Source organism: Opisthorchis viverrini, assembly GCF_000715545.1.
Source record: "Opisthorchis viverrini unplaced genomic scaffold opera_v5_178, whole genome shotgun sequence".
NCBI classification, from domain to species: Eukaryota; Metazoa; Platyhelminthes; class Trematoda; order Opisthorchiida; family Opisthorchiidae; genus Opisthorchis; species Opisthorchis viverrini.
This window is the reverse complement of record NW_008751835.1, coordinates 938857-952827: the sequence shown is the minus strand read 5'-3', so window position 1 is coordinate 952827 and position 13971 is coordinate 938857. Positions and strand designations below refer to the sequence as shown.

At 41.7% G+C, this 13971-nt stretch overlaps 1 protein-coding gene across 1 annotated transcript in view; it reads right to left on the bottom strand.

The window, feature by feature from the left end:
• The window catches only part of T265_14339 (hypothetical protein), a gene marked incomplete at both ends in the record, with an annotated part of 98986 nt that overhangs the window by 9930 nt on the left and 75085 nt on the right, over positions 1–13971 (bottom strand). The window contains 2 exons of the mRNA XM_009173202.1: positions 4765–5079; positions 6196–6294. Of these exons, the coding sequence (XP_009171466.1) occupies positions 4765–5079; positions 6196–6294 (414 nt within the window). The remainder of the gene's footprint in view (positions 1–4764; positions 5080–6195; positions 6295–13971) is intronic.

Sequence of the window (13971 nt, the reverse complement as noted above, 5' to 3'; positions counted from 1 at the left end):
TTATATGGTAGCAGAAATCATCGTGGAAAAGGTTATGATCGGTGATATATGCACTTCAAATAAAAAGAAATCAAAGAAACGGGGTTAGATGAGGGATAGGTCAATTAGTCACGGAATCAGGTAAGTGACGTCAATGTCAGACAAACTTGTGGGACCGGATGTTTCGTAGGTCAGTTCAAGTTCAGAGGTCGCACAAGCTCCTTTTGGATGCAAAGTTGCGGATCCAGCAGTCGGATTCCAACGGCCTCTGCGACTGATAGTAGCCTGGATCGTGATCGGTTCACAGATACCCGGTATATGATGGTGAAGGCTTGCTCCTTGTCTATGACATGACTGGTTTCCGCCAAATGTGATGCAATCGCGTGTGATGTATTAGCCAAGAAGAACAATCACAGAAAACAAGCTTTGTTCGCTACCTTCTTCGTTCTCAATCACATATAAGTTAGAATATTCTTAGTCAAAAATGCCAGAATTCCCCTGTGTTACATAGAACCGAACTACTCTCCGTTTCATTAAATGATTTTCATTCCCCACACACATCCATAGGATTGAACAAGTCAGATTTGAAAATAACAACAGACATAAAACCTCACTTTCACGATTGGAACTCGATGGAAAATTTATTTTCCCGGCTGAGGTTTAACCCGGCTCATTGAGAACACGTCGCAGGTCAGTGTACGTTTTTACTTCTGTATCGTTCTGTCTAGTTTGCACTTTACTTTGAATTCGTTCAGGCGTGATGTGCATTTTCAAGGTCAAGGAGCCCCGTAAACTTATTGGCCAAAAACGAAGTCATGAACCAGGGGACGCCCCAATGCTTACTGGCGCACGGGTGTGGATCACTAGGTCTTTGACAATTTTAGTTTGTCCGTCGACGGCAAAGAATATACATAAACACATGGACTTTGTCTTGTACGACTACAGAATAAATCCGGTCCGCTGGCGTCATCACATAATCAGTATTTTGTTAGATCAAAAATAAATTTCGCTGCCTTCGCCTGTCCTACCTTCCAATACCCCAAACCTGGGAAATGCTTATCCAAATCTCAGAGACGAAATGTCCAGCTGAGTCCAATCGATAATAGAACGCGTCTCAACAGACAGCTGCCTTTTAAACTCAGATGAGCACATCCGGAATTGTAATTCACAAAACGAAGGTAGATTCAGGACACAGAGAATTCTGCAATCCCCTCACCTTCCGCGCCCCATAATGCGGATGCTCAACAAGACCGATTCACACTTATTTGGTGGTCAAATATCACACAGCAAAGTGAAACACAATTTTCACCCCAAGGCAGATCTAAACCACCCAGTATATTGCACTTTAGTTGACCATGGGTGGTCTTGTTGCAATAACTTGTGTGGTAAGTTGAATATGCGGGATATAACCAAATGTGGCTGCGAAAACAATGTATTGTACAGTATTGCACAGCATATTATTTCATGGTATGGAGTTTATGCCCGCTTTTGCCACTTGGTGAGTAGGCAGACTCATTGGGTTTAAGTTCTTCGAAACAGTGACCAGATCAGACGTGTGATGCGCCATCCTGGTTTGTTTTCAGAGATAAAGTAGTTTTCAAATCGACAAATACACTCGTTTGCATATTGATTTGGTTTTGACGGGCCACTTACTACGTATTCAGCTAAATCTCTCGTTAGTCGTGTTCTCAAGCAACTGAATGTGCGATTCTGAAGATTTCGTGATACACTGTATGGGAGTAATAAACTACTCACAAGGTTGTTGAAAGCTCTTCGACAGCCCACAACCGGTTTCGCCCTTCTGGGGACTCATCAAGTTGGCGCAGTCCTCAAGTTTCCGTCAATCTTGTGCTCTGCTTGAACCCATATTGCACATATTTTGACAAATACAATTATTTGTACAACAGTATGTTTGTAGGTATAACGAGCGAATGAGTACAGAGTCTGCACAACAGGCTTGAACTAACAACAACAAAGTGATGATTTTCGACCAGTTACTTCACTATTTTCGGCAGTACATTGATCGATATAGGACAAAAAAATGAAAAGATGGCTCAGCGCATTAACGATGTAAGAACCTATAAACCTATCCCAATCAAAGTTGATCGTTCGAGCGAACAATTACACTGGCAGAGTCTTCAGTCGGCAGTTTAGCGAACGGTGTCTCGCGGTTCTTAGTAGGTTACAATCACTGCTCTAGGTTTTTGACAGGATATCACAAGTGAAAACCATTCAGATGCTTTGTCTCAGTCAGACACCCTGTACTGGACCTTTACAGTGGATAAGAGCGAATTTACATTAGGCTGACGACCTTTATAGGATTGGTCCCTGACAAGTATCTTGAAGCCTTCGTACGTTGTGTTACCATGTGTATATCCAAAGATGCGATGACATTATAAAAGCAATAACGAGAGGATAGAAATAAATCGAAAAAGTTGATAAATGGAGGGTGTATTCCAATGAGTTTTTAACACGCCACTTTTATAGATGTGCAGAGTGTGTTTGCTGAAGATTGTTCATCCAAACAAAATATTTTTCATCAGTTAACGGAGGCCGTCCATATTACGAGGTCTTGTACGTATTCCTTTTGAAAGATTTTTATATCAGAAGAAATTTTGGTCTCAGTAAACCGACGGGTCGTTCGTTTGCATCAGACACATTTCTAGTCTGCAAATTAATGTTGCTCAGAATTTAAACTCTAATGGGCCTAAACAGTGTTTCGTAGAACGGACCGAGCAATTCCGTGACGCCCATATAAGTGGATCCGGTCGTTCTGGCTCGTGAAAACCAAAGCGCCTAAGAATAGGGGTTTGATAATTTGCGTCAATTTTCAGTTTCAAGATACACCCTTGTTGTTTGTACCAAAAACACTCTGCTTGTAATCGGTTTCTGACGAAGACTAGAGTCCCATCCAAATACCCGCGTTGCAAACAGCAGCTACAACCATTCAATGCAATACAAGTATTCGAATCGCATGATCTGCCCATTTCGGTCACTCCAACTTGTAGGGACTTTAGCTACAACGTAATGTGGCTTAATCTGGTGCAAAATAGCAATGTGGTTGCGCTTCTCCGCACTGTATTCCATTTTCATCTGCACAGCTTCTCACGGATTGTGAGGATTTAGAAGTAGTTGTTAGTTTCCCGTAAAATTTGGGTCAGATTATGAAGTAATTATCCAAGGAATGTCATGAATTAGTTCACAGGAATGAAGAACAACGTATGGAATTAAACAAGTCAACAAGAAGTCACTTGGTGGCCTTGGTCTATCACAGACAGCTTGAACGTATAGTTAAATCCCAAGACCTGACACACACATTAGTTTTTTTTTCACCGCGGATCTCAGACAGATGGTTTTAGGTTAACCAAACTGCTGAATCGAAACGTATATTTTGTCAGCACGCTCACCTGTCGTTGACATTGCACTCCTTCGAGATAAAGGACGACACATTATTTTCGTGGGTAGGCTGATTTCTAAACGACTAAACTCTCAGTCACCGTTGTGGCAAACTTTTGACGCCAAACATCTGAACGCCCGAGCTCGCCCTACGTTTTTCTGTAACCGGATTGAGTAATTTGTGTCGATAATATTGCAAACTGGTCGAAATCAACTTTTTGTCGCACAAAATATTATTACAACTCTCCATGCTGCAGTTTGATAATTATAAAATTTTCAGGGTTCGTGAAGTTGTAATATTTGGGAAAGCAACTGAGAAACGTTGCCACCACAATGCAAGTTAAAAATATGGCCACTTAGGGGCGCGCGGCACCACTGATTATAAAACTGACCTTTTTAGAGTATAGAAGGATGTGCATGAATTAATGTGACGCTGACTTCTCGAAAACAGTTGAAACAATTGGGTAACCCTGTGACTATATTCACTAATATATCTGTTTCTTTTTAAAAAAATTCAGAAGAATTTATTTTCTGAGAAGCAGTCACTGCCCAAAGAAGAGAAACTGTTCTCTGACAAAACTGGGGTGTAGTCCTTTCATGGCAGAAATTCTGACATTGAAAACACCCGTTTCGGCTTTTCAGGGCAAAAGCAACGTCCGCAAGTGACAGAAATAAGTCGAAATTGAAAAATACCATGGTTGTAAGCATTCGATCATGGACGGATTTGAGAAGGAATGTATGCCATAACCAATCAGCGGGAAAATTACTTAGAACCCGATTGTTAACGCTGTGAATAAAATAATCTTTTTCACAATCTTCAGCAGAATAGGCCTCAGAATTCTCTAATTTTTGAAACATCTATCACTGATCATTATGAAATTGTCTTTTTGCACGTTCTCGTGAACCAGAAATTGGCTAGGTGTTTATAGGGTTGCTTGGGATTGTAAGACTTTCACTCCTTACGAAGGTCTGGATCCCTATTTATATCATTCACTTAATTTTGTCTTCAATGCTTCTTCAATGTACTTCATCAAGCCTCAGTGAAAATTTTTTGGATAATCACACTGGTTACACTTCATAAACATGTTGCTTACAGTAGGAAAAAGTTTCGTCTCTAGAAACTGTCCCGTGGTGGCTACACAATCTTTGACCAGATTTGTTTGTAAGGTTCATCTTCCGGTTTCTATTCCACGATAGGATGTAATTAACACAACTAATGGACTTTTAATTCCAGATTTTGTTTGGGTTAAATGTATTCTTTCAGAAAGTAAGAATTCCCGGCCGACTATCACTGAACAGCTAGTAGTTTGTTTCAGCGAAAGGTAATCTTTTTGGATATGAGTTACCAAGCGCATCTCTGTATGAGTATCAGGAGGATGATTTACTTACTCGAAGATTTTTGTTGTAGACCTGATTTCTTCCGCTTTCTGTGGGCCAGAAGTAGGATGATCAATAAATTGGCGATCAACACAATAGCGCCGAAACTCGAAGCCATTACAATTGTCAGCGTTGCTTTATCACCACTGGTTTGCCCAACCAGTCCACGTTGAATAGCACCGGGTTCACTTCCGCCTCTTTCCCCGACAAAACCATTTCGGTTTTCATTTTGGTGTTGGATGTCCCAATGACCTCCACCAACACCAATTCGGGATTTTGCGCGGGCCTCATCGTGCATGGCCTCTTTGTCAGGAATTGGATCATACGCTTTATTGAAATGTGGTAAAAATGTCGGTTATTTTGGCGCTTGTAAATGAATGCACATTCGTTAAATACACTCTAAAGCGATTCATCACTGATTTTCCGACAATCTGTAAAAAACGGGCATCTATCTGTCGCCGAAGACCAAGAATTTGTCCACGCCCTCTAAGCGGCCTGCGAAGACCACTGAAGATCATCAGGCTAAATTTATACCGGCGTTCAGAAGACAACTATTTCTACCTCCAAGCACACATGCAGCAAGGGAATATTTTATACAGCTTCACAATCTAAAAATTCGGGATATTAAAAACAGGTGGTACAGTCATTTCATCGATTCTATCTGGAAGTAATTTCGGAGGCGGTAATTTCGAGATAGTGGCATGGCGAGCAATAAAACAGCGGTGGGTAAAGCCGATTTGTCCCAAAAAGATGTGCCAACCAACCGCAACTCATTAAATCTACCCACCTCGAAAGCCCTACCTTGAGAGCTTCACATGGTTCAACAAAATCCAAACACTGAATGGGCGACATAATTCTTCTGTCTGATTCTGCATACATCTACTGTAGCCTTGTCAATAAGATCGATGTAGGAGCGAGTTGCTACATCCCTATTTAGTGAGGACCACTATTCGAATGCTTGTCAGTACTGGGTAGCAAAATGAAAAATATACTAGTTATATCGCGTTTTGTCATTATCATATCATTGCGGTTTGCTTGATTTGTTCTGTGACTATCACTCGTTCCGATCATTGTGCCCTTAACATAGGTCACTGTGAGTTGTGAAAAACCTCTGCACTTACCGTTGTCCCTCAACCGGAAATCAACTCGACTAAATATTTTACAAGCAACAAACTCTCTTCAAACTCATTGGTACTGAATAGGAAATTCTAAGCATCAGTACTGTAATCTACTCGTTTTGCTGTTGATCTGATAATGTACCCAACTAGTTCAACTAAAAAGCATCTTTAATGACGTCCAATTCGGCATTCCTCCATACTCACAGACCGGAGATGCCCATCCAAATGTTTTGCGAAACAACTAGCAATGTTCTGATCAATGAGTTGAAAGCCAAATTTTGCTAACCAATCGGCTAATTTGCTTTTGGTAGACTTCTGATCTTACCTCTGGTTGAAGCCAACAAGTATTGTGTAAACCGCGTTGATCCGAACACTTCATTTCTGGAACTTACTGCGACACGATAGGTGGTCGCCTTTTGCAAACCTGAAAACAAGTACCGGAATACTCGATAAAATGTCGCAAGGAAAATAACAGTTGCAAGAAGAGAATGTAGCACCATGCAAGTGAAACGGAAACAACAGTTGTCTCCGAATAGATGAGACATTTATTTTTTAAAAATCTGCGTTTTAACAATGGGAATTGGTCCGGAAATTTCACCGTTTCAACCGTCGGCACGACCAGAGACAAACACTGCTGATGAGTTCTACTACAAGCGAAACCCAAATCCAGTACTTTCCTCTGGTGTGAACGCACCAGAATAATTGTGCTGAAACACAGGGTCGCGCAACCACCCACAACTATCTGTAGGATTTCAAAACGTCCGCGGTGCTGCCTGACTAGGAAGTCGGGAGTTCGCACCCCGGTAAGGTCAACGATATTCACCCCTGACAAGCCGTAATAGGAGCGAAACCCAACTCCAGTGATTTCTGGTATGGATCCACTAGAATAATTCTACAAAATCAATGAGCAAAACTGGTGCACCTGTTAAGCCCCATGAAGGGCAAAACCGGTCGCGGAAAATTTGTAAGTAGAAACCTTTGAGAAAATATACTGCGATATCTTGAATATCGTAACTAACTGAAACATGGAGAGGCCTTTGTATAGCACATTCAGTTGAAGAATATCATAAGCTAGAGATTCAGTTGGGTCTCTGACGAAAACCAAATAAGTATATTCGTGGAAACCGCACCAGTCATTCACCATGAAGATCAAGAACTTCATAGGTCCTTGGAAGCAATGTGACCAGATATGTCTGAGTTGAATCGGTGATCACTTAGCCCAGAGGTTGCGGGTTAAGGATGTCGTGATACGAACAAGCAAAGACCATATTCGGTAATTGCTCAAATAGTCTATCAAACCTGCCAAAATTCACGTGTTTTCCGAGGTACATTTCAGAGATAAATGATTCACCGGTTGAAAAACGAATTCAAAAGAAGTCACGAGATTGTACTAACCTACAACTTTTTTCTGTTTCCTTGGCTGAGTTTGACTACGACGCAACCAGTTGTACGCTGTCTCGTTTTTAATCCTGTGCCGATGAACATGCCTAACTATACATGTGATTTTGTCTAGTTTCAAGGTACTTCTTGATGTTTTAATCGATATGAGAACAAACTTTACTCTTTCCCTCNCTCACAAAGATTTTCTCTATGGAGTGGTTTTCTCTGCACAGAGATTGACGTAGTGAAGCGGTATGCCGTCAAAGTTGCTCACTGTACGCAATTGTGTGGTATGCTCAGGGATGTGACCAATCATGATTAGTGGTAAATTTAATCATCTGGGGTGCCTACAAATATCCGGTCAGGTTTCAAACTAAACTGCCCGTACTTATCAGACCGTGAGCTTCAAATTGGATCCAACTTAGAAAGACAACCTCTGCTTCTCGAAGCTTAAGGATCACTTGGACATTCATCCTCAATCTGTTCCTCATGCGGAAACAGCGAAATCATTTACGTGCACCTAGCCGCTACGGAATCACACGACTTACAGTTTGATGTCTGTTTGAGATGCCCCAATGAAGAGGAACTTTGGTAGCCGTATGTTATGGAATGCAGTTTTATCTGCTTCACTGAGACGGTCAGGCGCCATCTCCTTTATTCACTTGAATTTTCTACTCATCAAGATAATCACTTATTGAAATCGATCAAATACCACACTCTTATTTCCGGGGACATTCCGGAAAAAATGTACGGGTTTTCCCGGCACATACTGTCAACCCTGTCATATATTTTGGATGGCGCTAACCGGTAACGCCTCTCTCTCTCTCGTTTTTTTGGCTGTAACATTTCTGTGTTTGTCTGTTTCATTGTGTTACATGGAAGCAACTGCGGTGTGTTTCCGGAAGTTACATATATATTCAGCACCTTTTGCCTTCTCCCAAAAATGATCATATCTCATGACTAAATAAGAACAGCACGACTGTGGCAGGAAGGCTGTCCACTGTCCACTTTTTCCCCTAGGATTCACAAAAATCTATGCTGTCTTAAATTTAGACTCCTAAACTTCCAGTAAGTGTTTTGTTTCGATCAACTTGCCTGCTTGCGCAACATCTGCTTGTTTACTGCCTGTATTCGATATCGCCAATGAAGCATACGCTCTCTCGCAAAAATGTCAGATGTACTTCACTAGATCCAAGTGTTATAAGACCATGTTTCTAAACTAAGGCGAAAAAGCTTCCGGAAGATGTGAGATTCCACACGACATCCAGCCTCTTGTCCAAGATTTATTACGAGTTTGCAGCCCACTGGTATGCATGGAATGCTTTCACAATTCTCTTTATGTTTAGAGTTTGAGAAGATTTAGAATTTTTCTTACAGAAATTTTGTCCGATGCTGAAACATCGTGAAGCGTTGCATCGCAGTTTCAAGCTTGCTGCGGGTTATCAGCAGTGCTCATCTCACGAATCTACAGGATGATTTAAACCCGCAGGCTAGTAATTGAAGGCTAAAGCTGTGGATCACGAGGGACAGACTAGCTGAACAATCAACTCTCACTAACGGAATAAGCCATTGCTTATTCTTCTGTGGCGGAATTCATATCGCGCGTCACATGTTAACTGGCCCTTCGAATGACGATGAGGGGAGCATTTTCGATCAGCTGCCCACTGTTAGGCCTAAAGCTAGTAGCCGGAGGGCCATGGGTTCGAAGCACTTTTGAGTCCCGTGAGACACGTAGCGTTGACGATTCCCAATGTCGATAAAACAGTTATGCAGTGTGACTTAACGTTCCAGGATAGATTGCCTCCGATTAGAAAACGGAAGCTCAGTCAAAAATTCAAGTTTTGTCGTATAATTTACTTAGTGCTTACTCAGTCATATCTTATCCCATACTATTCTGCAGGCTAATGATTTACACCCCTGAAGAAAATGTACAAGATACAGTGGCCGACCAAAGTAGGTTAGACTACACAAAATTAACAGTAAGAGTTGATTTTCCCGAGGGAATCACGGGTAACAATTTCATGATTCAAATATTGGCATCCATTGCATTTAGGCAGGTCCTATTTCCTAAAGTCATGTGGGTGTTATAGTCACTGTCTTAGACGGCGAGCATGTGGAACCATACTCTCTGTCTAATACTGCCCAATTAAACCTGTGAGTTTGAAAAAAACCGGCTAGTGTTTTTGCATTTTAATCGAAATACACTCAGGGCATCTGGTATCACTTTCTATGTACCCAGTGAGACGGCGCAGCATCCGAACATCTCACGTTTCTGTCCAATTCAATAAAGAACAGACTTTTTTTCGGAAACTACCCTATTTAACAAAGCCAGACAAACTCGCATATCGCATTTCCAGTTGGTGAATAGTCTGGTACGATCGAATTCAGATTAAGAATTATCTCCAAACATTGACAATTTGGCCGTATGTGTAATCGCCCCAACAAAGCCCGTTTTTTTCCCGACCTTCAGCTATGCAGCACTCCAACATTAACTAATACAAGTTCAACTATGAGGCGTTTGGTTGCCTTATGCTTGCTTTCTCCTGTCATTGTGGGATATATTCGGTGGCGTGTCCTGTTACCATATTGAGTAATCTATGAATTTCGTGATACGCAGTTCAAGTTAGACTAATTTAAGGATTCGTTTATGGCTGATACTTGTTAATTCGCCTTTTTTACTATAATGAGCGTGAAATATTTTGACCATTCAATCATCTTATTCGCTCTCGGTTTTTCAAATATTAACTTCCATAAACCAGTCACGGGTGGTTCTCGGAAGATAACTACTGTGTCATGCGTCAAATAAACACGTAAATAGATTCAGATGAAGCTAACGAATGAACTATTTAAACAGTCTATAACTTCTGGAATTCAATCTTTTATCTGTTTATCACAGACTGACATATTTTGTGATCAGCGACTCAGTGAAACCATACGTGTCCGCCTTAGTCTGGACATACATTTTGAACAAAACCTTGAACGATTGTGATCTCCACTCAATGGAGCTGGTGAGGAACGGTGTTTCCCTTTATCAGGTCCATTGTGAATAATGTAATATACACTTTATATTTTATAAAAAACCACTGCTAGTTGTTAGGACTCTGCTCCTGTATTCCCTTGGCTCAGATAGCTGTTTAGAACAATGATACCTTTCTAATCCAAAACCATTTATCACCCTTATACAAAGATAAATTTGCCATCCATATACTACCCAAATAGTTGTTTAGCATTTGCCAAGTCGCCATGGGAACAAGAGAATTTCGTGATGTGGACCACCGTCTAACTTCAAATTGTTTATCTAATCATACCACCCATGGAGCATGCTAGTGAAAGCTTTTGTGTAGTGTTTACGAGAAAACTTGTTTGATAAAAGGGAATCGATTTTGAGCGAGCTTTGTAGTTTTTTATCAGGAGAGAAAATCCGGAAAAATTGCTATTTTATTCATCCAAGTTTTCGTGTCAAACACACGAGACCAATTGAACACAGCGATGACTCACTCACGATTTCAATTTAGATTAGCTCAAATCTCCAAGAGAAACAATTCAGGTAATGTTACTTTTTAGTGTTCCCTGGTCGTGTGAAAGAAATAAAACAACGGGCATACTTTTGATTTTATTCTCCTGTATCTACAACAGGAGGCTCGCCTGTGACAATACAAAATTACAAAGCGTCAACTTGGTTCATCGCTGTCTACAAGTGTACACCTGACCAGTAATGACGAATGTCGTGAGCAGAATATTCCAGTCAAGCCAATTCAAGTCAGAAATGGTTTGATGCGCTTACTAAGTTAAACTTTGAGCATCCAGATCTGGTCTTTGCAAATGAGCATTTTAATGACACATTTGCCCATCTTCTCACGAAAGTTAGTTCAAATTGAAAATATCCAGAACAAGCGCCATGCAGTCTGAGTCCACTAAGCCAGTCGGGGAGTGTCTAAATCTCCCTTGTATTTGAAGTTCACAATATGATGCCAAGGACTACTGAAATGATTCACAGCATGATTCGATTGTTGGACTTGAAAGGTCATGTAGATAGACTGGATCAGCTGTCTTTGATCTGTTACAGAAAGTATCGAGCAACGGATAAGTCAGTGGCCTGTGTCTAATGAGCTCACGTGCTTTCATTCCTGATCTTATAGGTTATAAATGATGGGATGATTCGATTGTCACTCGTTTGGTTCAATTCTGAAACCTTTCGCGTGATAAATCGAGGGGTTGCACCAAGTTGTGAGAAGGATCAAGATCTGAACCAGAATTCGCAAACAGCACTGACTATCGGATTATACACCAAGAAGAAAGCTTGGAGTCAGATCGACAAAGGTCCGAATGTGGAATCCGAAGCGGCCATCGAAAGAGGCCACTCCAACACCGACCAAAAGGCGACAACAGGGGAGGCCATGATCAAGGATCATGTGATCGCCGGATAACAGATCTACGAGTGGCCCGACGGAATCGTTATCAAAGTTCAAACTCTGACTAGCAGCACGTGGATTAACAAACACACAACACTACTCAACGCACAACTCTTGACCAATCGCTACTCCCCACTCCACTTCCAACAACGCACTAATAATTTCAACTCCGTTGAAAATGAATCATATGCAGTCAAGGTACCCAGATCAATAAACAAACCAGAGACCACCAGGGCTTACTCTCCTCAGAATGAAAACATCCGTTAGGGGAAATATCACGTTTTCTTCCCATAAAAGATTACCTCTCCGCTGCACTACTGTTTGGAAATATGACCACTTTAGCGCAACACATCAGCCCAAATGGGTCACGCTAACCTGTTCCAGGTGCAACCATGTAGGAATATGCGATACCTTAGCCTGAACTCAGTCAACTCACGAAAGACGAGAAGATTCGGAGTTTGGCACCTAGCGAGTTACTGGCGTTACCAGTAGACCGATCAGGCTGAACATTATCCTACACATTTGGGTTGCTCACCCTAGCACTATGGCAGACAATTTTACTTAAATTGTCATCAAGGCATTCAAAAAAATGAACACGTTAGCTTCAAGGAAGCCATTCGAGAGCACAGCATGCATATTAGCAACGTATGTTATTCAGGGAGTTACAACGTCACGCAAATTAACTGAGAACAGTTTCTGATTTCTTGGTCCGAAATGAATAGAAATACAAATAGGAGATGTATTTTCCGTTGTGTTATGCTCATATTCCCCTGCAGTGTCGTCCGATCAGCCTTTCAATACCATGCTACATTAATCTGTGCATGTTATTTAACAGCCAACCTAGTTCCCGGACGGGTTTGTAAATCACCTTATTTGTGACTATTATCGCACAGGTGTCATACGCTAACCACACACATCTTCATGAGGCTGCCTACGCTACCAGAAAGTTTGCCATATATGGCATTTAAAATCGCTTGCATATCGACTTTGATGTGTAACGTACAAAGAGTGTACAAAAAAGGACAAAACTGTATATCATGTGAACATCAGTACAGATTGGTTTACTTTCCTTATCGTCTAAGCAAATGTTCAACCCGAGAGTACTTCTTCACTTCCTATACTGAATCAATTGACAGGTGGCTTCTTCCCCTAGTCTCCGCTGGACGTTCACATCGGAATAAGAGTGCAGAGTTTTGCTTTGTATTGCAGAGTCTTCGGTCCAATAAATGACCTGAATATATAAAATTTCACTCTCAATAAACACCATATGTAGGGTGAACATCACGGTATCCAGAGCCTGGTGGCACGGATACACTTTTCGGGCGGTCCCAGTTACATGGGTCTAATCCGCTGCCTTAAAATTCCGTGTCCGTCAGAATCTACCTTCGGCACGCATGCCAAGTGGGTCTTAGAGCCTAATAATTCGTCGCACAAATATACTGGAAGGTTTGTCCGAAATTCGAAGAGCTCCACTATTCTTTCTTATATTCACTGCTTGAGCGGACCTGGTAGCGCCGTGCCACAGGCCAAGCTCCCAGCGCTGAGCAAAGATAAGGCGACATTGTTTCAGTATAAATTGATATCAGGCGGGGTAGTATTGTACAAAAACACTGCCATCTGCACACATTTGAAGTAGTCCTCTGTAATTATCCGTGTGTACTGAAACCAATCCATGTCGAGCACCCAATTAAGTCTCACATCCGCTAAGACTGTCTGTTGAATCTGACTTGACCTTGATTCAGCTGGGTTTCAGGTGAGTCTATCGAAAAACCAAATTCGTTTGCAAATAAGCGTATATTCGCTACTTTCGTGCAACTTGGTTTCAAGTAGAACATAAGGCTGACGGGAACTCGGGGACTGCGCCTAAATGATCAGCCCCAAGAAGGGTGAAACCGGTCGTGGGCTGTCGAGGTGTTTTCAGCAACCTTATGAGTAGCGCATTACAAAAATATATATGTATTGCGGTATCTCGAATATTGTAGCGACTGAAACGGTGCGGCCTGGTGCAGCGCCTTCAGTTGCCTGGACACATCAAAACCGGGAGATTCAGCCTGGTTCCAGGTGAGTGTCTCGAAAAACCAAATTAGTTTGCAAATGAGCGTACATTCGTTAGCTTGATCTTATGATAGTTCCCCCATTCATTTGCTTACTCCTATGTACTTTTGATCTCCAGTTGTTTTGCTTATCCGCGCCCACCAATCACTTTGCCGCGGAGGCGCCCTGTCCGACACTTGTGTGTTGACAACATGTGTGTCTGTGTGCGAATGTGCGTTGCTCACCAACTTGCCGCTGCGCGTTCAAGTCCCGTT